Source organism: Anolis sagrei, chromosome 1, assembly GCF_037176765.1.
Source record: "Anolis sagrei isolate rAnoSag1 chromosome 1, rAnoSag1.mat, whole genome shotgun sequence".
In the NCBI taxonomy this organism is placed as follows: Eukaryota; Metazoa; Chordata; class Lepidosauria; order Squamata; family Dactyloidae; genus Anolis; species Anolis sagrei.
Window position 1 is genome coordinate 251569337 of NC_090021.1, and position 26690 is coordinate 251596026.

At 40.3% G+C, this 26690-nt stretch overlaps 1 protein-coding gene across 3 annotated transcripts in view; it reads right to left on the bottom strand.

Moving 5' to 3' along the window:
- DENND2B (DENN domain containing 2B) overlaps positions 1–26690 on the bottom strand; it is a 178042-nt gene that overhangs the window by 22891 nt on the left and 128461 nt on the right. For all 3 annotated transcript variants that reach the window (XM_060767217.2, XM_060767234.2, XM_060767225.2), the window contains 8 exons: positions 23205–23301; positions 22699–22743; positions 18985–19169; positions 16693–16802; positions 14902–14971; positions 11400–11477; positions 8464–8604; positions 7327–7475 (listed from right to left, as the gene is read on the bottom strand). In XM_060767217.2, the coding sequence (XP_060623200.2) occupies positions 7327–7475; positions 8464–8604; positions 11400–11477; positions 14902–14971; positions 16693–16802; positions 18985–19169; positions 22699–22743; positions 23205–23301 (875 nt within the window). The remainder of the gene's footprint in view (positions 1–7326; positions 7476–8463; positions 8605–11399; positions 11478–14901; positions 14972–16692; positions 16803–18984; positions 19170–22698; positions 22744–23204; positions 23302–26690) is intronic.

A 26690-nucleotide genomic window follows, 5' to 3' on the forward strand; every position in this document is an offset into this window, starting at 1 on the left:
TTTCTTCCAAGTCTACATGGATAGGATTGTATTGCCCTGTCAAAGGCATTGACTGTAGCCTACCAATCCCTACAATATGTTTGTTTATTTTGCCATTAAGAAATGAATCCTCTTCTTCTGTGGGAGTAGATGGCTTTGGTCAAAATCTAAGACTACACAGCTGGCCAAAGCAGTCTTGCTTCAATTTGTATGTTGACTTGATTGCAGCAAGTGAGTTTTGTGACAAACTGCAGAACACCAATGATAAAGCTGGAGTTGGGGCACAAAGTGCGAAGGAAGTGCATACCTTCCACATCACATCAGCCAATTATCAACTATCCTCTTGTACAAAGCTGCTCTAACCATGGTGACAACATAAAGAATAACTCTTAACTCCTTCTTTTGATCAAGTATTTTTCCCATGAATCCAAGCCAATATAAACTTCATGTTGAAAAGACATGAGTCATGTTTAAGGATTATCTTATTGGGCACTGAACACAAAAGAACAAGAACAAAATCAAATGTGTAGAGATATTTAGCAAGAAATGTAGGTTTGGAATATAGTATTTTTACTTTCTTTTCCAGATTACCATATAAATGAAATTCTTCAGTATATTATATAAGCTGTTGATAATTGTCTGAACAGGTTTCCCTCACTTACCTGCAATGACATTTAAAGGTAATTGTGTCCTTAACAAGGGGCAGGATCAAAATAATTCATGAAGCAATGATTAGCTCTTATTACCAGTCTCTTTATCATAAAGTCCACTATGACAAACATAGAAATATGTCAGTCCAGTGATATTTCAAAGGAATTTAATGCAGTATTCCCCACCCAGGCAATGGCGAAGGAGGGGAGCAAAGTCTAGTTTGAACAGTGTTTCTCAGATATGAACCACTGACGTCAACTGGAAAAGTACCATGGCACCAAACTGCCAATCAGGAATACTTAGATCACTTATAACGAGTGATGTCACCATTCTTCGTAAACTGTAAAGGGACTGGTAGAGATTCTACACATGATCGCCCACAAAGATCTTGCTGCGCACCCCCCCCCCCTTGAAATTCAGTACCATCTCCCAAAAGGACTCCTGTGGAAATGTTACAATGAATTGCATCCTTCCTACTTCACAAGGGTTGCCACAGAATGCAATAAATGGAAAAAAACCTTCTGACAAATGGACTTTTCTGTGACCCAATGAATGTTCCAACACAAACAACATACCAAACACACATTAATTTACCAATTTATATATGTCACTTATTTACAAATTGTGACAGGAACAGTGCAGCATGTGGTTGCACAAATGTCATGCAATTGACATGTATTGGCTCCTGTCAACAATACGTCTGTCTCAATTTGTGCTCAGAAACGTTTCTGTCTGTTGAAGAAAATATTTAAAGTCCAACAGTCCACTACTGATGTACTTCTGGAACAAGAAGCTTTAATTCAGAGTTAATTGTTTCCCTTGCCTATAAATATGTCTATAATATCAAACAAGCACTATAGCAAAAGGTCACAACCCAAGTAATTTAGTTTTACACTCTGGAATGCCAATGGTCAATCTATGGTGCAACAGTTGTAGTAGGATTGCAAGGACTATCACAAGTTATTAGTTACTGATTATTAAAAAACAAGTTGAGGAAAGCTAAAATAAACATGGCCTTTTTATTAAAAAAAAATCAGAAAGGAGGCATAACTACTGAAAGCAAATTAAAGGTGCCTTAATGAAAATCTGAGGAAGCAGGAACCCATTTTGTTTCCTTCTGCTTCAGGGTAAGCTTTGTTTGAATTTAACAGCTTTCAGGGCTGCTTTCTTTGAGAGGCGGGGCTTCCTGAGTTTAAAAACTAACTGCTAAGAGGCGGGGCTTCCTGGTTATCCTATATAAACCAGTGTCTGAACCCAAGGGGCAGCTGGGCTTTCCACAGAAGTTGAGGAAGCAGGAACCCATTTTGTTTCCTTCTGCTTCAGGGTAAGCTTTGTTTGAATTTAACAGCTTTCAGGGCTGCTTTCTTTGAGAGGCGGGGCTTCCTGAGTTTAAAAACTAACTGCTAAGAGGCGGGGCTTCCTGGTTATCCTATATAAACCAGTGTCTGAACCCAAGGGGCAGCTGGGCTTTCCACAGAAGTTGAGGAAGCAGGAACCCATTTTGTTTCCTTCTGCTTCAGGGTAAGCTTTGTTTGAATTTAACAGCTTTCAGGGCTGCTTTCTTTGAGAGGCGGGGCTTCCTGAGTTTAAAAACTAACTGCTAAGAGGCGGGGCTTCCTGGTTATCCTATATAAACCAGTGTCTGAACCCAAGGGGCAGCTGGGCTTTCCACAGAAGTTGAGGAAGCAGGAACCCATTTTGTTTCCTTCTGCTTCAGGGTAAGCTTTGTTTGAATTTAACAGCTTTCAGGGCTGCTTTCTTTGAGAGGCGGGGCTTCCTGAGTTTAAAAACTAACTGCTAAGAGGCGGGGCTTCCTGGTTATCCTATATAAACCAGTGTCTGAACCCAAGGGGCAGCTGGGCTTTCCACAGAAGTTGAGGAAGCAGGAACCCATTTTGTTTCCTTCTGCTTCAGGGTAAGCTTTGTTTGAATTTAACAGCTTTCAGGGCTGCTTTCTTTGAGAGGCGGGGCTTCCTGAGTTTAAAAACTAACTGCTAAGAGGCGGGGCTTCCTGGTTATCCTATATAAACCAGTGTCTGAACCCAAGGGGCAGCTGGGCTTTCCACAGAAGTTGAGGAAGCAGGAACCCATTTTGTTTCCTTCTGCTTCAGGGTAAGCTTTGTTTGAATTTAACAGCTTTCAGGGCTGCTTTCTTTGAGAGGCGGGGCTTCCTGAGTTTAAAAACTAACTGCTAAGAGGCGGGGCTTCCTGGTTATCCTATATAAACCAGTGTCGCGCGCGCCGTTAGGCGCGCGCAAACTCATACACTCAGTAACCTATACTTTCACCCCTGCATACAGACAACAACATCAAACACACACCAAGAGCATTAGCAACCTCCAGATGGAACAAACACGGAAACTTCCCATCTCATGCACAAGCTGTGGCATGTTCAGCTTTTTCACACTACAATTACTCAATTACATCTGCCCCAAGTGTACACAGATCACTCGCATGGAACACAGGATACGACAACTCGAGGACCGTATTAAGACCCTTAAGGACATTCAGGAACTTGAGCTCTTCTTAGACACCACTCACCACACTGGCCTAGACACGCAGCCCATATCACACCAACATTACGGGGAGGCTCAACAGAACAGCACCTCAGATGTGGACAACCCTCAGGCTTGGAGAAATGTCACCCTTAGAAGGACACATAGGACCCAGAAGCCTCCTCAGAATACCTCCGCTCAGCTGCAGTTACACAATAGATTCCAAATTCTCACACAACTAGCACCTGACCAAGAAACACAACATATTGGGGAAGACCAGAATGGCTTAGATACTGATCAGTGGCTCATCCTTGATCAGTGTGCGGGGGATAGCCCTGACAGGGACAACACTTCACAACATTCACACTTGCACAATCCTGCAGGTGTACCATCCCCAACCATAGACCAGGAGCAACAGGAACACATACAGGAGAACCATAGGCTCTCGGACGAATCTCAATGGATTGTCCTTGACGAATGCACCGGGGATGTCGAGGAGGAGGACAACACTTTTCACCTACACAATTCACACCAACAGGATCACTTTTCTGGAGACCTACACACTACATTGCACAAAAGGGGCGCTGTCATTCCTGAAAGTAAACAGGTCTTGGTAGTAGGCGACTCCCTCCTTAGAGGAACGGAAGCTGTCATTTCCAGACCAGATGGGATGGCTCGAGAAATATGCTGCCTACCGGGGGCAAAAATACACCATATCACTCAGAGGCTCACCAGGCTCCTCAAGCCCTATCACCGTCCTCCCCTCATGTTGATTCATGTAGGAACCAATGATACTGCAAGGCATACGTTTCAAAAGATCACAAATGATTTTCGAGCTCTAGGAGCAATACTAAAAGAATGTAATGTACAGGTGGTCTTTTCATCCCTCCTCCCTGTTGTAAGACACGGACCCACAAGAGCCAGAAAAATAGTACAGGTCAATGACTGGCTTAGAAAATGGTGTCAGGAGGAACGCTTTGGCTTCCTCGACCATGGCCTGCTATTCCAGGAGGATGGCCTACTGGCAAGGGATGGGGTGCATCTCACACAAGTAGGAAAACACTTTTTTGCTCACAGACTCGCAAACCTCATTAGACGCACTTTAAACTAGGTCCACCGGGGGAGGGGGACAACAGCCTTGCGAACACTACTTTACCCATAATGTCTGGGAATCGCCAGAAGGCTAAACGGAGGGCTGCACAAACACAACAAGGACCACGTACCAAAAGCACAATAATCCCAATTAAACAGCTCAAGGGAAGATCCCAGGGGCTCACATGCCTTTACACTAATGCACAGAGCATGGGAAATAAACAAGACGAACTCCAACTTCTAGCACAACACCACAAATATGATATCATAGCCATCACTGAAACCTGGTGGGATGACTCCTATCGCTGGAATGTAGATATCGAGGGGTATAACCTCTTTCACAGAAACCGAACAAAGGGGAGAGGAGGCGGAGTAGCCTTATATGTCAAAAACTCTTATGCTGCAGAAGAAATTCAAGACAGCAATCTGGGAAACCAGCTTGAAATCATCTGGATAAGAATCAAGGGAACTGGGACTCAAAAAGACGTTGTTGTAGGTGTCTACTACAGACCCCCAAGCCAGGAGGAAGATCTTGATGAAGTCTTCTGCCAACAGTTGACCAAACAGGCACAGAAAAGAGATGTAGTAGTCATGGGCGATTTCAACTATCCCGATATTTGCTGGAAAACAAACTCGGCCAAGAGTACAAGGTCCAACAAATTCCTCGCTTGCCTTGCAGACAATTTCATGGTCCAGAAGGTAGAAGAGGCAACAAGGGGATTGGCTACTCTTGATCTCATCCTAACAAATGTGGAGGACCTGATCGATGCGGTCGAAGTGGTAGGATCCTTAGGGGCAAGTGACCATGTGCTCCTGCAATTTGAGGTACAAAGGAAGGCCGAAACTAAGACAAGTCAAACCCGCATTTTGGACTTTAGGAGAGCTGATTTCCAAAAAATGAAGGAAACGCTGAGCAGCATTCCGTGGACACAGATACTAAAAGACAAGGGAGCTACGGATGGATGGGAACTTCTCAAGAGTGAAATACTCAAGGCGCAATTGCAAACCGTGCCAACAAAGAGAAAAAATAGGACAAGTGCAAAGAGGCCAGAATGGATGTCCAAAGAACTTCTAACTGTGCTAAGACACAAAAGAGACATGCACAAGAAGTGGAAAAAGGGAGAAATCACCAAAGAAGAATTCAAACAAATAGCCAACACCTGTAGGGAAAAGGTCCGCAAAGCTAAAGCAAAAAATGAGCTCAGACTTGCCAGGGACATTAAAAACAATAAAAAGGGCTTCTATTCTTATGTCAGTAGAAAAAGGAAAAACAAGGAGGCGATAGGACCTCTTCGAGGAGAAGATGGGGCAATGCTGACAGGGGATAGGGAAAAGGCAGAACTACTTAATGCCTTCTTTGCCTCGGTCTTCTCACAAAAAGAGAGTCTTCAACCTCAGCAAGATGGAGTGGATGAGGGATTGGAGGACATCCAACCCCAAATTGGGAAAGAAGTCGTCCAGGAATACCTGGCCGCTCTTAATGAGTTCAAGTCCCCAGGGCCAGATCAACTACACCCAAGAGTATTGAAGGAACTAGCGGAAGTCATTTCGGAACCATTGGCAACCATCTTTGAGAGTTCTTGGAGAACGGGAGAAGTTCCAGCAGATTGGAGGAGGGCCAATGTGGTCCCAATCTTCAAGAAGGGAAAAAAGGACGACCCAAACAACTACCGTCCGGTCAGCCTCACGTCGATACCGGGCAAGATTCTGGAAAAGATTGTTAAGGAAGTGGTCTGCAAACACTTAGAAACAAATGCAGTCATCGCTAATAGTCAACATGGATTTATCAAAAACAAGTCATGCCAGACTAATCTGATCTCTTTCTTCGATAGAGCTACAAGCTGGGTAGATGCGGGGAATGCCGTGGATGTAGCGTACCTGGATTTCAGTAAGGCCTTCGACAAGGTCCCCCATGACCTTCTGGCAAGGAAACTAGTCCAATGTGGACTAGGCAAAACTACGGTGAGGTGGATCTGTAATTGGTTAAGTGGACGAACACAGAGAGTGCTCACTAATGCTTCCTCTTCATCTTGGAAAGAAGTGACGAGCGGAGTGCCGCAGGGTTCCGTCCTGGGCCCGGTCCTGTTCAACATCTTTATTAATGACTTAGATGAAGGGCTAGAAGGCATGATCATCAAGTTTGCAGACGACACCAAATTGGGAGGGATAGCCAATAGTCCAGAGGACAGGAGCAGAATTCAAAACGATCTTGACAGATTAGAGAGATGGGCCAAAACTAACAAAATGAAGTTCAACAGTGACAAATGCAAGATACTCCACTTTGGCAGAAAAAATGAGATGCAAAGATACAGAATGGGGGACGCCTGGCTCGAGAGCAGTACGTGTGAAAAAGATCTTGGAGTCCTCGTGGACAACAAGTTAAACATGAGCCAACAATGTGATGTGGCGGCAAAAAAAGCCAATGGGATTTTGGCCTGCATCAATAGGAGCATAGTGTCTAGATCTAAGGAAGTAATGCTACCCCTCTATTCTGCTTTGGTTAGACCACATCTGGAATATTGTGTCCAATTCTGGGCACCACAATTCAAGAGAGATATTGACAAGCTGGAAAGTGTCCAGAGGAGGGCGACTAAAATGATCAAGGGTCTGGAGAACAAGCCCTATGAGGAGCGGCTTAGGGAACTGGGCATGTTTAGCCTGAAGAAGAGAAGGCTGAGAGGAGATATGATAGCCATGTATAAATATGTGAGAGGAAGCCACAGGGAGGAGGGAGCAAGCTTGTTTTCTGCTTCCTTGGAGACTAGGACACGGAACAATGGCTTCAAACTACAAGAAAGGAGATTCCATCTGAACATTAGGAAGAACTTCCTGACTGTGAGAGCAGTTCAGCAGTGGAACTCTCTGCCCCGGAGTGTGGTGGAGGCTCCTTCCTTGGAAGCTTTTAAACAGAGGCTGGATGGCCATCTGTCAGGGGTGATTTGAATGCAATATTCCTGCTTCTTGGCAGGGGGTTGGACTGGATGGCCCATGAGGTCTCTTCCAACTCTTTGATTCTATGATTCTATGATTCTATGGTTTGTGAGCCTCTTCACAAACTGCTTCATACCACTAGATATTGCAGTCTTTATGAAGTTCTTCATTGGCTTACCTGAGTTTTTCTGCTATGAAGATCACTCGTCGTTCCAGTAAGAGGGAAGCAAAGATTCTGATGATCTGTCGAATACTCAGGCATTTGAAAAGGCACTCAAAGTCCACATGCTCCAGGCGAGAATCCATCGGTCGCCGAAGCTCTATGACCTGAATGCATTTCCACAAACATAAATCATGCTCCAACTGGACCAGTTTTCATGTGAATGTTAGGCTTATTATTATTATTATTATTATTATTATTATTATTATCACTCTGTTTTTGAGGTGATTGTGGTGGCATTTCAGTGGTCCGTGCACCCTAGTGGCAGAAAACTGGCCCCCAAACCTGCCACAGTTGCCACCCTCAACATATACCATATTATGTGCATTTTTTCTTAACCAGTCTTGGCATGAATTTGATGTATAAACTGGCTTATGAAGCTGAATTTACAAGCTGAAACAGACATTTGATTCATGATTTATACATTACGACACAAAAAGAGTTAGCTTACATCTTACTAATCCAGGTATTATCTCTCGCTTTGCTAGTTGGTTTCTATAACAAAAGATCTCTCAATCTGAATGAGAGAGACATATGGTTCAGAGTTCCTGTAGCTTTTTAATGACCAAATATAGGCAGAAGTGCAAAATTATTCTGCAGTACAGAACTATCTAAGCACAAGTGACAACTTCTAATTCCATCCTTCTTGCTTTGTGTGACTTCCACCTTCCTGGTTTAACAATGAATGAGGATTAGTAAGGTGAAAATGCTTTGAGACTGACTGCTGATTTGCTGACCTTGTGATAAAACCTGACAACCTCTTAATTTTCACAGATAAAACCAAGAGGCCTTGAAGTACACGGTAAGCTGTTAAGCAAATATAAAGTACCTTTCCAAACACTCTCAATCACTCACCCACTCATTCATTTTCATTCTCTCGCTTCCCCTCCTCTCTCATACACAGAAATGTAAACCTAATGAAATGGCTTATAAATGGAAATTACCATTTAATAAAAAAAAAACTATTACAAGAGCATTATCTTCAAAGCTGTAACAGTTTCTCTGAGATCTACTGTCTCTCATCCTATGTTGACTATTTGTGGGAGCAGCTGTGTTTGATAAAGTTTCGCTTCATGGTTTAGCATTTCTTTTTACCTCATTTCCAGCTCCAGGCAGGAAAGTCTTGACTTTGATGGTCTTTCCAGGTGCGGGGAAAGGAGATTCCATCAGACTTCGCATAAATGGGTAAACCAGAGCAGCAGATATTCCTCTCCTTCTTTCAACTTCATCCAGTATCTGATCCATCACAGCCAAATATGAAAGAGAAAGGAGAATTCACATGCTGCATTAGAAGCATAGAAACCCTTTTGTCTGTGAAAGTTTTCACTCTCTTGGGTGTAATCAATTAAAGGCCTTCTTTCTCTTTTCAGTAGTGAATGGGGAGAAAACAATGAAATGGGAATGGCCATCTCTCTCTCTCCCCCTCCCCAATTTTCCATCCAAACAGACAAAGGAAGGAAACCAGTTGTTCCGACCCCAGATCTATACATTATCAGAGCACTTTGGAAGTTAAGCCAGGGGCAACATACATGGGGAAGGCCATGGATTGCCAACTCCCAGCTATCTTACCTTTACTCAGACGAAATACTAGTTAAATTGCATATGTTTTTTTACACAGGGCAGAATCCTTTTGGTTTCTTATTATGCCATGATTAAGTTCCTCCACAGAAGCAATTTGGTATAGGTAAAGGTAAAGGTTTTCCCCTGACATTAAGTCCAGTCGTATCTGACTCTGGGGGTTGGTGCTCATCTCCATTTCTACGCCGAAGACACCTCCAACCTCATGTGGCCAGCATGCCTGCATGGAGCACTGTTACCTTCCCGCCGGAGCAGTGCCTATTGATCTACTCACATTTGCATTTTTTTAACTGTTAAGTTGACAGAAGCTAGGTCTAACAGAGGGAGCTCACACCGCTCCCCGGATTCGAACCTGCAACCTTTCTATCAGCAAGTTCAGGAGCTCAGTGGTTTATTGTTGTATACAGGGTCAATTTGGTACATTAACCCCATATACAAAGAATGCTTCCAGCTCAAAGTTGTTAGGGCATGTAAGAATTCAGATAGTGTGTGTGTATTAACCGTAAGATGCAAGGCACAAAGCTGATTGGTTGGGCCACGCTCAGGGAGCTTGCTGGGAATTTTAGCATTAGTTTCATATTCAGGCTTGAGTTATTCAGGTGCTTGCAAAGAGGGAGACAGCTCTTGCTTCATGAGCTGTTGGAAGGAGATTTTCCACATGGACATCGAAAGACCATTTATTTCTCTCTAAAAGGAGATTGCGTGAGTCAATGCAACTGACCTCATGATTGTAAATATGTTATGTTTTACGAAGAGTAAGCTACTTGTTCTTTACTTATCATCTGTGTGGAATATATTCTTTTTCTGGCAGGACAGTGTGTGGTCTGATAAAGCACAAACTACACGTGATTTACATTACGCCAACAAAAGTCACAGAAGTAGAGATGGAAATCCCTATGTGTGTTCAAATTTGTACGCATTCACACAATCAGATATGCAATCTTGTGCACATTCAACTGTATATTTTGTTACACATTGGGTTATCAACTTTACAATTCAACACTGGAATCAGGGCACACATTCACACATATAATTCCACCTGTGGGGATTGACATTGTGAAATCCCACTGGAGGATCTCACTCATGGCTTCATAGTTCAACGCTTTCAATTTTTTTTTCTTTTTCCATAGTGGCAGCTCTAGCATTGAAGATCTTCAATTAAAAACATGCCCAGCCCAGAATTTCTTCTTCATGAAGTGCTAGCCACAGTATTCCACCAGAAAGCCAGCTTTCTTGAAGGACATTTCTGGAACACTAGTTCCATAACTCTGTCATGATGTGGTAAGCATGGACTAAGTTGAGGAATCATAAGCTTAGTGGCACTGGACACACTTTATCTAATCATAAGCTTAGTGGCACTGGACATACTTTGCAGATCCAATCTCTAATTTCTCCCATTAAATGAACCAAACAACCAATTTCACCACAAGACCATTAAGAATGCTGCCAGTCAGAGTAAATAACAGTAGCGTTAACAAACTAATAACCAAATATTTCATCTACTAAGATAAATATGCCTCTTGTGTGAAATACTCCAGCTCCCCAGGCAGGGTCATGAGAGAAGCCTCCCACAAGGATGGTAAAACATCAAAACAACAGGTCATCCCCTGGGCAACGTCCTTCCAGACAGCCAAATCTCTCACGCTGGAAGCAACTTGTAGTTTCTCAAGTCGCTCCTGACACGAAGAAAAAAGAACTTAAAGGCATATAACAACAAATGACATATTTAATCTGTGTGTCTGTGAAGAGAGAGAGAACGAAGCAGCTTAGGCTAATAGATCTAATATATACAATGCTGTTTTCTCTAAGTATGTTTGGGGATAATGAACTTTCCATACTTTTGCCTCAATATTTTAGCTCTGCAGTGAAAGTACATATATGGAGCAGGCCCTGGAAACAAAAGGAGAGGTAATATGGAATGGGAGAATTCCAAGGCTGACATCATTCTTTTGGGTGTACAGATACTACTTGTTGCACTGCCCACAAAACTATCACTCTTTGGAATTAATGGAACCTGAACATGTAGGCAGTATAGACCATGAAGATTAGATATGCACTGAGAGAAGATCCAACCACCAGCAAAAGGAAGTCTGTGCAAGCATTCCTTATATCTGGCAATAAACAGATAGCGAGTTAGTGTTATTCTGGCTCATCAGCTCAACTTTATGTGCCAAGAATTACAACTCAGCCAAAAGTGCAGGAGAGAGCGAGACAGAGTGAGTACACTCCAATATTGACAGACACAGATGTTTTTCAAATCTAAATGCTTTTTCAGACACAGAAGTAACAAAGCATTCTTTGATAAAACCAGTAACAGAGATGAGCTGTCAAACATAGTAATTCTAAAATACTGTTATCACCTATCAAGCCAAGAATCCTCTATCATGATTCATTAGGTGAAAAGATTCTCTATGAGCAGCAAACACAAAGTCAGTGTAAAAAGAATAGCTTACCTTGGAAAACAAGTCAAAGCAACCCAGGCGACTGATGACACAATACACCTCAGGTAGTCGAGGTCCTTTTCCACTTGGCTGTCAACAATGAAGTATTTTTAAGAAGAAAGAAAAAGAGTGAGGTTTGAATTGATGTTTATTGATATAATTACACTTTGGACCACAATTCCACACATGAATCTTTCTTTTGTTCACTCAATGAGACACTCTTGAGAAATCATTATAATTTTTTTCTCCTAAGGCATGAAATGCAAGTCTTGAGGAATGCTTATCCATATTAGGGATCATGATGCGACACATACATACTCTCCAACATCATGTCAAACGAATTACTTACTTTTAATTATTGCAACTCAATAATTAAAAGATTACTTACTTTTAATTATTGCAACTCATACCCTTCTTTTTACCATAAAATATGACATGAATGCAACTTAGGAGGGTGGCTGGGAATAAGCACTCATCAATGTACAGTATCTTACTAATGTGGAGCAGGTTGTGATTGAAACAACCACCACATCCCTCTCCTAATGAGTTTGCATTTTGAGTCATTTATATAACTAGGCCCATGCTATGGCTCTTTCACAACAAAAGACAACTAGGAAAAATTCGATTAAGCAAGGCTGTACTCATGAAGTGAGCTAGAATCCATCCTGCTTGGGCATATCCCCACTCTTCTGCATAATTTATGTAACTGTTCCCTCATTATGCGTATAAAATGGCAGAGATATGTTAAATCACATGTCCTTCTGTGTGGAAAACTAGAATATAAATCTAATCAAATAAATTAAATATTATTTGTTGATGATCCAATGGGGTTGTTCAACAGATGGAACTGCTTCTGTTGGAACAGTTCCTTTTGCTTATGAAGCTTCCTGTATATTTCCAAAATGGATTCTGGGGATTAGGAAACTTCCTGGAAACCCTGAGTCTGTGGAAAACTACAGGTAGCAGACAAGAAATTTCAACCCTGCAAATGGGTGTCTGCTAGTGCTGTAAACAAAACCAAAAGTAAGATATCAAAAATATTGATGCTTTCAATTAAATCAAAGAAGACTATGAATCTCATTGCTATGAGCCTTCCAAAATGTCTTCTTCAGTGAATACTTTCATGATCAAACTAAACACAACTGAAGAGAAACCTGAGATTATTGTTTTATCCTGAGTATCACTGGGATGGTCAGCAGGTGCCTGCGCTCCTGCAGTGAAAAAAAAAACCCATGAATAAACTTAATGGAGTTAAGTGAATACAGATGAGTCTATTTTTGGATCAAGACCTGCTGCTCAGCAGACGTCACATTTCTGAAAAAGCAAAACTCTCTTTGTCCATATTAGGTATAAAACGCCTTCTCAAAGCATCAAGTGATTATATCTAGCATGTGGGATTTGGGTTAAAATCATTGTGTCAAATCTGCAGGAATGCTGTGGCCATGCCAGGCATCCTGGACAGCTACCAGCTAAGAGCTCTCTTGCTGAGTGCCAGTAAAAACACTGCATTCCTGGGTCATATATAAAAGCAGGAACAATAACTGCTCACAATTTAGTCGAAGACCTTGGGCTAATGAAGTATTAGTTGTGGTGTGTGTGCATGTGTAAAATATTTTAAGACTACAATGCCACGGAGTTTAAAAATAATGGTGAGCATCTACATTCTCCAAAACTCTCTTTCTTCATGGAATCTATTTCAGTTCTAATCCTCTTTTCAAGAATTGTGATACTACGTTTTATGCTCACAAATTACACTTATAAGTAATGAAGCACTTCTGACCGGTTGGAATCTGTGCTTCTACCAACAATGCCACTTCTTCTACTGGGGAGTGGAGTGGGGTGCTACTCTGACTGTTCAGTTCCCTTTTCAACCTTGTGCTTCTGAAAAAGACCCAGACATTTCAGGGAACACCCACCCCTTTTCAGACATTTGCTCTCTGATGTTTACAACAACCATTGCTCAGAGTTAAAATGATGGGACTGAATGGTTGCATTTTCAAATAGTTTCATATTTTTATATTTATAGCAGATTTCACAGCATGACTGTATTTAACTGTTCAAGAATTTTATCAATTTACACACGTTTTGGATTTTAGAAAAAAAACAAAACAAAACACATGAACAAAGGCTTCAAATGTGGAAACGTTTGTTCTTCCAAAAGAACAAAACTGCCCCTTCCCTCCTCTCCCTTAAGAAGCAGTTAAAAAGTCAGTGTTCTCAAGCATACATTAAATTTTGATTCCGCTCATAGAGACTTACCTGTGTCTAGATTGCTTATTGTTAACTGTATGATTCATTTTAAATGTGTTAATTACCTCTGACCATTATTAGAGTCATTAGAGAAATGTGTCCCAATAATTTTACTTTGTATATTTAAATTTCACATTTGTTATTGAGTTGTTTTATAAGTAAATTCTGATGCTTTCTATTTGATTGTTTATCATTTGAAGTGCTTTATTATGTTATGATTCTCAGACATTGAATGTTTGCCCATCTTTTGTTGTATACCACTCTGAGTCCCTTTTGGGAGATAGGGAAGTATAGAAATAAAGTATTATTATTATTCCAAAATAAGGTTTTCTTCACATGCATGTTTCCTTTGAATGTGCATTGTGTCTGAACCAACTTTCAGTGCTGCAGTGCAAATATTATGAAAACTCTCCATAATAATAATAAACCTTTGTTTGTATACTACCCTGTCTCCCCATAGTGACTCAGAGTGGTTTCCAACATGTAAGGTAAACATTCAGTTGCCAGAAAGAAACGATACAATTAACACATTCGAGCATATAACACAATCTAATTAAACTTAACAGACAAAATAACAACAACTGAAAACATCATAAAATACAAAAAAATCTACTAAAACACACTACAGATAAAATATTGAAAACCCATTTCATTGTAGCTCCATCAGTAGAAGTTCAACAAAACCATTGGCCAGGGTTACGAATGGACATGGCCAACTATAAAAGGGCTGGGTATGGGATAGCACAGCCCTTTTAAATAATAGGGCCAGGGAAGTGAATGACGTGCAGGACAAAGTGCTATCTAGCTACCTGGGAAATAAGTCTAGGGACTAATCACTCTCAAAAACTTGCTGGAACATCCAGGTTTTCAAATCCCTACAAAAGGAGGACAGTGTGCTATCATTTCAACCATAATTTTCAACAACAATCTTTAGTTCTGACTTACTATTATCGTCATTGTTTCTAAGTTAGGAGAAATATTACACTTACTCCATGAGTTATTTTGCAGTAATTAAAAATGCCACCAGCCTTGATTCAGCATGGTGTTAATCAGCACAGAGTTGCATTGATCAACTTACTGTCGATGCCAGAGGATGATATAAATTGACAGAAGGCAGAAAATCCCTTTTATTTTTATTCCCACTTTCTGAATCAAGAAAGAATATTTAATATGCTATCTTGTTTCCCCTTAATGGTCTCTCCTTCAGGCTAGTCCTTAGCATGTTGGAATTTAGGACTTTGGGGGAGGTAGTAGTTTTACTTACTAGTAATCGTCTGCAATAACCAAATCTTCTGCTGCCATCTTCTCCAGTCAGCATGAAAGAGAATGTCTCACTATAAGAAAAATTACCCCACATTTTACTACATTGTTTAAATGCAGGTGTTAAGTTATGGATTCTTTTCAATGAATAAAACTTTTTGACATATATTGAGATATTGTCCAAACAGAGAAAACAGCCTTAGTGAGGTTTTGACAGTAACTAAAGAATTTTGAATTTGTTCTCTCCATATGTGAATAATTACTGAGCATCACAAGCATTAAGAAATTAGTCCTAGTATGTACTATTTTGAAATTAATTCCCCCTTTCTACTTCTTTCACCTTATTGCTGTAAGAGAGAGTTGCACTTATAGTGGTCAACAAGAAAATGGTGTAAACCTGAGGTGGGAACCATGCAGCCCATGTTGGACTGTGGTTCCCAGCATTCCTCACCATTTGCTACGCTGGTAGGGCTGCTGAAATGTACAATCCAACAACATTTGAAGAGTCAAATAAGTTTCACCCTTCATTTAAGTAATAATTTATGGTAAAGGTGTCCCCTGACATTAAGTCTAGTCGCGTCCGACCCTGGGGGGTACCTATTAATCTACTCACATTTGCATGTTTTTGAACTGCTAGGTTGGCAGAAGCTGGGCCTAACAGCGGGAGCTCACCCTGCTCCCTGGATTCAAACTGCCAACCTTTTGGTCAGCACATTCAGCAGCTCAGTGGTTTAACCCGCTGCACCACCAGGGCCCCCGCATTTAATTAATAGGTTGAGCTAATTTTAAAAACAGTGTAGTAGAGTTTCAATTAAATCTCAATTGACTTCAATAGTTGCAAGCTAAAGCTGGCATGGACAATCTTTGGACCTCCAGGTGTTTTGGACTTCAACTCCCACCATTCCTAACAGCTACTGGCTGTTAGGAATTTTGGGAGTTGAAGCCCAAAATACCTGGAGGTCCAAAATTAGCTAATGCCTGAGCTAGAGTTTTCAAGTCAGAGGCTAGCTAAACACTAACCAGGAATCCCTAAACATCGCATTCATTTGGTTATAGTTTTTTAACTGCATCCAAAACCATATAAGAACAAACAACAACAAAAATACAGGCATGCCGATTAGGTTCTCTTCAGCTGGGCTCAGAGAAAAAATGCTGCCAATTTATAAAATGAAGCATGCTCTAAAATTCTCTTCCATCTTGGATTACAATGCAAATTGGAGAAAGATTCCCAATTTCCTTTCTCATAATCTGTCCCAAACCCCAAAATGATTTTTTTCTAGTCGACACATCACTCTCTCAACAAGAGAAAAAGAATTTTAAGGAAAAGAGAGGATATGTTGAGGATAGAAAGCACTGACAGCATTGTTTTCTAAATCAATGGAGAAAAATATTCAAATTCTTTCTGCAATTTTGGAAACAATTTGGATAATTTCAGGAAACAAACAGGGCAGGTAAGTTTTCTTATTTCTTATGGCAAATTTTCCATAACAGTCAGAATTCAAAGTAATGTGAGCAACATCACTTTTGTCCTACCACAATACTAAGCAAATTACACCTTCATGAGTTGTGAACAGTGAGAGGGAGTAGGTATCCTGGTTCAGCAAAATGGAAGGCAAAAAGCAACATTGTTCATGGAACAAAGGGCAAAAACATTGTTTGAATTTTGTCACTATATAACCCACAGTTATGACTAGTAATAGGACACTCAGTTCTTGTGGGTTTTTTCGGGCTATATGGCCATGTTCTAGAGGCATTTCTCCTGACGTTTCGCCTGGAGAGTAATAGGACAGTTTACCTGTTGTATTCTGATACTGGATTCCAGTCTTTGGCATCTGGAAAGCAAAACTGAGGGATGGCCTTGAGCCGTTCTTCTGCTTCACGAACTTGTTTTGTGGGTCTTTCTAGCTGTGGGAGAATAGATCAGCATCTGTAGAGTCTATCACAGACCCAAATCAAAGTTTTAAAATATCACACCCCTTCTTTTCCACTAGTTCCCTGCACTCTTTTTAAGTTTCCCCAAGGATCAAAGTCATGTTATGAGAAGCAGAAAGAAGATGGAAGAGGGAGAATAGTACTAGAACAGCCAAAGGAAACTTCTAAAAGTATTACGCTTTTTATGAAAGCTGCCTTCATTTGATATATTTCTCATGAGTCTAGGGAGAAAAGAAATTTTCTTCTGTGGCAATTCCTTCTGTTCAGCCTGATGTTAGGAAACGATACTGGCCTTTCTCAGGCTGGAATTACACTGCCATATAATCCAGTCTCAGCATCCAGATTATTTGCTTTGAGTTGAATTAAATGAGTCTACACTGCCATATAATCCAGTTCAAAGCAGATAATCTGGATTCAACAACTGCATTATATGGCAGTGCAGATGGGGCCTCAATACACATATCTTCTTTTACTGTTTAATTATCACATGTGCTGGCTTCACAATTATTGAAACTTTCCTCCCAATATCCTGCCAACAGGTTCAGTTCATTCAAAGTCTGATGGTTGTTATGTACTTTCAGTTCAACTCCTCCAACATATGGCAGCCCTATCCTAGAGCCTTTTTGGCAAGATTAATTCAGAGGTTTGTCATTGCCTTCCTCTGAGATTGAGAGAACATGTCATGCCCCAGGCCAGCCACTAGGTTTCCATGGCTGAGAGGGGATTGAAGTCCTGGGCTTCAAGAGTCCTAATCCCACACTCGACTCCCTATACCATGCTAGTGTTAGTGCTTCTAAATTCAGCAAGATTTATTTCCAAGTAAATGTACACAGAAGAACTAAAAGCACTTCTCTTTCGAAAATGATATAACATCATAAACTTAAAACACTACTATGATTGGGGAATGAGAATAGAAGCATCATAAAATGTGATTTCATTTTCTCTTTCAACCGATAAGCTCGCTTTTCTTAAACTGAGGGTCATACTACACATTCCAGTTATTGCAAAGGACAGCCTCTCTTTTTTATTTTTTCTAATTTTATAGCGGTGGGGGGCACAGGAGATGCATTTCAGGGGAGGTTTCCCTCTCTCTTTCATAGCCATATCAATTTTTAAAAGATCATCCACTTGCATATAAATCACAGAAATGCCATTCTCACTGGCACCATGGCTATGGGAAATTTGGGGGAGGGTTCATGTATGGGTAAAGAATGTATCATTCACCCTACTTTACATGCTGTGAACCTTTTCAAAATGCCTACACCATGCTAAAGCTTAAGCAAAACATAAGGCAAGGAAGAATAGTTCTGTGATGTAAATCAATGAATGTAATATTGTGCACATAAGTCTAAAATTGCTTTCTGTTATAAAATTCCAATGAGATGTCTCAAATCAAGCTAAAGATGCTTACATAACTATCCAGATTCCTCTCTAGGATTTAGCATTCCAAATGACCTGTTATTGTTTCCAAGATGGCCCTGATGTTCTATCATTTCTTCCATTTCCAGAGTCTTGGCTTGTTCAGGACAATCCACATCACATTAACGGTATTTTTGTTACAAAATACCAAAGTGCACTAGTGCATATACAAACCAAATACAACATAAAAACAAAAAGATGCCCCTTGAGATCCTTTGCAAACATATAATTCTAAGAAATCACTATGTGATCACACAGTCTAATCAAGATTCGATTTGCAGTCATTTAATCAGTAGGCATAAAAACATGTCCATATCAGAAACCGGGGGGGGGGGGGGGAGGGGGGTAGAACTAAAGAGGGAATTAGCTTGTAAGTTAGAACAGGTACATATTTTAAGTGCAACATCAGCCATATATACACACATACATACACACACACTTTGGATAGCACAGAGAATGGTTAATACCCCCGTGGTGTTAGTTTTGCTGTCTGTGCCCCTTTTCCAAAGATTTCACCTCACTTTCTGTCCCTGTGATCATTGGATTTTGAAAAATTTGGCTTGTTGTGCAAACATGGTTTGGTGAGAAAGTTTCAGTTGAGACAAGGAAAATGTCCTTCCTTAGGGGTAGATTTCTCTCATTTTCTGTTGTCTCACCCCCATTCTTACCTATGAGTTGTAAATCAGATGTTTGTAACTCAGGGACTGACTGTGCTATCAGTTAATACAATTCTTACCTTTGGAAATTGATATGTGACTTCAGGGAGATACGTGTTTTTGGAAGGCTTCTTCTTAAGGGAAACGACCACAAAATATTCAAACAATTCACGTTCCTGCCATTCAATCAGCTCCAGTTCCAAAGTCCGGTAGCTCGGAGCCCTCTTCAGCATTGACTGGATGTGAACAAGGCGTTGGGTGTGAGCTGGTTTGACAAAAAGAACAAGAAGCGTTAGTTGGTGGTTCTGTGGGTCTTCTGTGCTGATAATCCAAGCACACTCTCTTTGCATTCCTTCTGGTTGCTGACAAAAATAACAACCTCTCCAGAGAGAGAAGTAATTGAAAAAAATCTGAAGATACATATAACAGATTAAAGTCATAGAAATTTCTCAAATAATAACATAAAATCAATAGTTTTTTTAGGCTTAGTTCCACATACTTTATTCTTTATTAATCCATAGTTTATTAATTCACTTTCTTTATTAATCAATAGTTATAAATAAAGTCATCTTACAATCAAAAGAGAATAAATTATATCACTCAAGCATCATATTTGAATCTAAGGAAGCATGAAGTGATGGAATCTCTTGCTCTTCCATATGCCTTCCTGTGCCCAGGCTTTCTCCTTATTCATAATTTTATCAAGGTAATTAAGATTGAACCCGAAGAAATAGGAATGGCACAATACAATGTGGGACTTTTCCCAACTTCCAAACATGTTTTTTTTTCAGAACTTCCAGTCCTCTAAAAGCTGTATATTAACAGGATAGTTTGGAAGCCCCAACTAGTTCAGAGATTGGCAGCCAGATCACTAACTGGAGCACCATACAGGGAGCGGACAACTCCCATGTTACAGCAACTCCACTGGATGCCGGTCTGCTTTCAGGCTAAATACAAAGTGCTGGTCATTACCTATAAAGCCCTAAATAGTTCAGGTCCAGGCTATTTGACAACCTGCATCCCTGTCTACAAACCTATTCAGACTCTGCGCTCATTGGAGGGGGCCTTCCTCTCGGTCCCACCCATCTTAAGCACAGCTGGTGGGAACGAGAGAGGAGGCCTTCTCTGTGGTTGCTCTTTCCCTCTAGAACTCCCTCCCTAAATAAATTAGAACAGCCCCCTCACTTCTTTCCTTCAAGAAAGAATTAAAAACCTATTTCTGCTCATTAGCTTATGGAGAGAAGGAAGAATAATATCACCAATTCCATCTTGGCAGATGAAGTTGAAATTATTATTATTATTATTATTATTATTATTATTATTCCTCTGCTCATCACAGATTAAGCATCACATTTCATTTAGCACTAAATTGGGACAACGATCTGTGTCATTTCTGCCTTTAACATTTTTTTAACTAAGCTTTTATATTCTTTGAAATGATATAGGAAGACATTCCTATATTTTATGGTAATGTTGATTTTTTTCTTGGTTATTTGATGATCTCTGTTGTTTCCCATATTCTGTATCAAGAATCCATTTAGTTATTCAGAAAAATAACAAACACATAATTTTAATACTATGCTTCATAAAACTAGTAGCAACACGTTGCAATTCTACCCATCTGTTTCTGCTGTACTTCAAATTACAAATACCACAGCAATCTGCATCAGTTTCAAGCCAGAAATTCTACTGGTATAAAAGCAGAATCTGGCACTGGTTGGGAAATAAGTTCATAAAAACAGATCTATTGGCTAGACAATGAAGAGGTGACTGGACAAGAGTGCTAGACAGCAAAGACAACAAAGACAGATAGAGTGAAGAACCCTGCCCAGCAATTCCACTTTTTTCATTTTCTTTAGATTTTTTTAAAAAATTCATACTCTCACAAGCAGTAGAATACAGATATATAGCTAGTTCTTCAAACACATTATATTTTAAATTACTCCATCATCAAAAATTATTAAAAGAGTAACTACACAGTATCAAGAACATTGTCTGAGATAGGGGAATTTTTGTTTATATCATAGTTGATCTTTGAGGAGATAGGTTTGTTGTAATGATTGAAATGGATATATCCAATGCTGTGCAAAACAACTAATATTGTGCAATCCAAATACAGTGCTTATATAATGGGGCTTTCCAAACCACTTTTACCCAGTGCCTTTGCCCTCCAAATATTCCCTTGGGAAGATCCGCCAGCAATGGATACTCTCGAATACGGCCCACCATGCAATGGAAAGTACTTTGAGGAAAAATGCAGAGTAAAAACTATTCTAGTTACCAAACCATCTATATTATATTGTTACTAATTGAAAGTATAAGTCCTTATGTTAGAATAAAGACTTCAATCAAATGATAAGAGAAAAACCATGAGCATTGTTCTTCCTCCTTTTACCTAAATTTCCTACCAGCTTAAGAAATGAACCCTGAGTTTTGGGAGATCATCAAAATAGAATGGCAGTATAGGAAAGCAGGATTCCCACAGAAGTCCATTGGAGATGGCCTGAACCTGATGGTGGGCCCAGCCACAACACAAAAGAGGAGCATTCGTCAACCAACAGTCTACATCGGGGTGAGTCACTATGGTCCTTCAGATTAATTACAGTTTCTGTCATCTCCAGCACCACAGCCAATGATGAATGACAGGAGTTTCAGTACAATTTCTCAGGCAAGCAATACTCAAGTACAATAGAGTCTTGCTTATTCAACCTTCACTTATTTGACATTCTGCCTTATCCAACACTCTTATCCAACACCCGCCTTTTCCTCCAGCATTTCCCCTTCAATTAAAGGAGCACTCCCCAACTCTCTTTCCATTCCCAATAAGTTAAAAAGGCAAGACTGGGGGGGGGGGGTGGAAGAGGCAGGACCGGAAGCGGAAGCATCCTCTCTTCTTCCCTTTGTAATTTCCTCACTCCTCTTCCACATCTGGACACTTCCTGCTGGGCCACTCTAGACCTGAGGCATCGCCTTGCCTTAATCCTTTGAGTCCCTGTTGTTAGTATTCTAGGTGTCTTGTGCCGTGTCGGACAGATAACAGTAGGAGATTCCATATTACTTGAAATTTTCATTTTTCCGATGTTCTGTTGGCCCCTTTATGTCGGATAAGCAAGACTCTACTACTAAGTAAGGCTGACCTGTTCAGTTTCCAAGACCATACTGGATCTGGTGCCTTTGGGGCACTAAGGCAGGTATTTCAAAATGTAACAAGCTTCAGATCTCTACAGGATAGCAAACCAAGGTTAGGGAGGCATGGGGTCTCAGGCTTTTCACTACAATTCTTCCAGTCTCTTTACTTCCCCATGTTAACCTCCAAATTTCTGGATACTAAATCCAAGATTGAAAATTAAAATGTTTTCTTGATCGGCATCCATATATACCTTTATACATCTTAAACTCTATACATCTTCTTTGCACTGAAGCAATGAAATCCAAGATTTCTCTTAGGACAAAATGACTTGTCTTGCCAAATAAATCCTGCCTCAAAGCAGCTGGTTATCACTTTCTTAAATAAGACAAATCCAGAGTTAAAGAAAAATGGCAGTTCGACCCATGCAATACAGTTCAAAAGTATTAAAAGTAGTATGAGAAGAATAGTCTCTCACTATATTAATATAAATTTATTTTATCTCCATCCGAAATCACAGAAGAATTCTGAAATTCAGTTTCCAAACATGAATGTGTCTTCTTTCACATTGTCTTCAACTTTCTGGAGTAATAAAAAGACACCAATCAGCTTGACTTCAAGGGATTGTAAACTGTCTAGAAGATAAGATATAAACTCAGCTTCTCACCTTTAAACCGATCATCCGAATCACTTTCACTCTCACTGTTTTCATCTGAAAGAGAAGGATTTCACCGTCAGAAAATAGGATGTCACATTTGTTCTTGTGCTTTAAGTTAGCAAAAATGTCCTGCAATGTATCTCAGAATAAGTTGTTATTATGGAGAAATTATTTATGATTCCCAAAGTACTTAGATATCCTGAAGTAATAGCCATGCCGCTTTCAGGTTATTTTGACAACTGGTTCAATATTTTCCATTCAAATCAACATGTAACACAGTAACTGTTTGCTGGGCTTTCATCAATTTTCCTCATTATCTATAGCAGTAAACAAATACATGTAGCCATCAATGATGGCTACAGCTCCCTGGAGAGCAATCATGCATCTGACCTTGAGACCATTTCAGTGTTATTTACCAGTAGTCTAGGAAAATTATTTTAAATCACAGTGACTTCTATTTCAACAAGTGGGCATTCAATATTCTCTCCATAATTCAAAAAGTTTCCATCATATACCTCTCAGTGATGCTGTTTCAATATTGGACATTGAAAGTTTCTTCAACCTCTTCTTTCCTCTTTTTGCACTATAGATAGAGTTGATCCTTTGTACAAGCTGAAAAGAGGACAATCATCGTCATACCTCAAATCCAGAAAAACAAATACAGGCCCCAAATTCTATAATAATTACTGTTTATGTGATTTATTCATATTCCTATATAATATTTACATACCTGGGAATAAACCTCAGTTGGAATTTATAAAGGAACACAATATTGTGTTCTATAACATTTCGTTTTAACTGCCTTTCATGGGTTGTGAACTTTAATCCTACGTTCCTCCTGCCATTTCAGCACTTTTAACCCTGTACCCCATTGCGCCGGCCGGCCCAGTTTTAAAGTGTCTTGATGTATTGTCACTGTTGCTGTTATTTTGCTTAATTATTTTGATTTGATTTGTTTATTGTTGTGTTATGTTCTACTGTATTGTGTTCTGAGGCTTCGGCCTGTGTAAGCCGCATCGAGTCCTTCGGGAGATGCTAGCGGGGTACAAATAAAGTTAATAATAATAATAATAATAATCACTGCTATATATAGATATCATTAATATTTCCATATGTAAGAACATACCCCTCAAATAGCATTAAATGTTTGCACTTAAATGATCTCCCCCCGGACAGAATGCAAGATAAACAGGATTATATTTTGGAAGTTTGTCCTGCTGTCATCAGTAGAGCTTAACAACAAGTAAATATGTATATTTACTTCTGTAGAAATATGCAAAGAACAGTGACATCTATTTCTAACTATTTTTATCTGTAGTACTTTTTAGCAGCATAGACTAAAAACGTTTTTATTCAAATAGGCATACATTTGCAAGTGTTTGTTGCATACAGTGCAATACTTTCCAGCTATTAGTGTTACATAGTCATTTCTCAGATAATATATTGAATTTAAGTGGTCACAGACTTTCATTTAAATAGTACTGTAGTGAAATCTACCTTTGAGGCGACCAGGCCGAGGCCTGAGTGACAGTGGCTGTCATCTTGGAAGACAGGCAGGAGCAGGAGGAGGAGTCAAGCCGACTCCTGATTGGGTAGAGCAATTAGGGGAGGAGTCGGTTGAGAGAGGGAAAAAGGCTGTCAGCTTTTGACAGGGAGAGAGAAGTGTCTTGACATGAGACACAGAAGGATGAGATTTTAGGAGAGGAAGCTAAAATAGGGTTCTGACAGGAAAGAAAGCTTCAAAGTGAGCCTTAAGGATCGGGAATAAGGTTGAGGCAAAGGCTAGGGTTTTACTGTGTTGAGAGGACCAGTAAAAGAGAGTTTTGTCTCCTTAAACTTAGGAGAAGTTTAAGATATCTTACTGCCCTGTGTGTGAGACAGATAGGAGTCTGTTCTCTAAGAGATACTGTTTCTAAGAATAGAACAGTGTGTTTAAGGAAACTCACAGTTTTAAAAGCTTTATGGTCAGTAGAACTAACTGTTTAATCCAACCAAGCCTCTACAACTGAATTACGCTTCTGTACCGCTCATTCTATGAGTAGATGTTTGTCTAAAGCTCAATAAAACTTTTCTAGTTCACTTTTAGCTGGTGTAAGCCTCAGTCTGTCAAACCCTTTTAGAGTTCAGTTAGCCTGTGAAGAAGCAATAGAAGAACCAAGAGCAAACACACCTTACCTACAACACATTCACACCTTTGGTTCCTCAGACCAATAAAGCTGAGGTGGTGGCGGCTAATACTACCAATAACATCGGTCATTTATGATACTTTATCATCCCTTACTTTGGTGGGAGAGGTGGGATTGTTTGACCACCCTGCCCAAGCTGTGGCACTTTAATTTTACTATACTGGTGGCAGCGGTGGGATTCTTTGTTCCCCTGCCCAGATATATCTTAATTATATTATAAGTACATATAAAGGTATCATATACTTAACATCTGCTTCTTCCTTGTCTACAGTCTTATAGGATCCTCTATATCAGCCTTTCTCAATCTGGGGGTCAAGACCCTTGGTGGGTCACAAGAGGGTGTCAGAGGGGTTGCCAAAGACCATCAGAAAACACAGTATTTTCTGTTGGTCATGGGGGTTCTGTGTGGGAAGTTTGGCCCATTTCTATCATTGGTGGAATTTAGAAGGCTCTTTGAATGTAGGCGAACTATAAATCCCAGCAACTACAACCCCCAAATGTAAAAGGTCTATTTCCCCCAAACTCCACTGGTATTCACATTTGGGCATATTGAGTATTTGTGCCATGTTTGGTCCAGATCCTTCATTGTTCGAGTCCACAATACTCTCTGGATGTAGGTGAATTACAACTCCAAAACTCAAGGTCAACGCCCACCAAACTCTTCCAGTATTTTCTTTTGTTTCTTTCTTCTTTTTTTGCATTAAACTTTTGTTTTAATGGTCTCAAAATTTGAGACAGATTTTGGTCAAGTTGTTTCCATTTTTAAAAGTTTACTGATTTTAAAAACTAATAACTTAAACTGCCACGAAACAAATGGTCCACAAACATTCTTTTCCTTCCGAAGCTTTTACGATGCATCGTACCCTTCTAGTATTTTCTGTTGGTCATGGGAGTTCTGTATGCCAGGTTTGGTTCAATTTCATCATTGGTGGAGTTCAGAATGCTCTTTGATTGTATGTTAACTATACATTCCAGCAACTACAACTCCCAAATGACAAAATCAATCCTCCCCTTGAACCCCACCTGTTGTGATGGAGTCTTTGAGTAGTGATACTACTGGGAGTATTAGGAGGGGAGGAAAGACTACTCGTGAGCAAGACTCCGATGAGGAGCAACAGAGAAAGCGGATCCGGGAAATACTTATGGAATCCAGTGATGATGAATCATTTGTGGGCTTCACAGGGAATAATGGGTCTGAGACTGAGGAGAGTGGTATGGCAAGTACAGAAGATGAAGAAATGGATTAGATTAAAGTACGGGAGGTTCAGGCCGTCTGTGAAGAGCCCACAAGTAGCGATACATTTGTGGGTTTCTCTGGAGGAGAGGATTGGCACACTGGGGATCCACTTGAATCTTGAGGAGTTGTGGGTTTGGATAGAAGATGGAGAGACTGGAGAGATCGGCAAGGGGCTTCGGGTGGAAGGAGAAATGGTGGGGTGTTGTCTGATTCCAGTTCGGAGGAGGAATTGGGGCAAGGGGCTTCAGCTGCAAGGGGGGTTGGCAGGGTGTTGGCTAGTCCCAGCTCAGAGGAAGATTTGTAAATAAAAGTGGGGTTGGGAAATGGGGACTCCTTGCAGTCAGCAAGGTGTTGATGGGTGTCTGTTCCTGGGAGCTGTGTTTAGGAAGACGTGTTTGGGAAGACTTCTGTGAATGTAAGTTTAAACCGGATTATCCGCGGCTTTGGTGGGCTGGAACTGTGAGGGTTTTCTCTGGATTGCTTGTGTTGATCTTTATGCATTAGCTGCTGAGCAGCCGTTCTCCGTTTTGGCTTTGTGTAAGACCTAGACTGGATTTTTGTGTATGCTGACTTCTCCC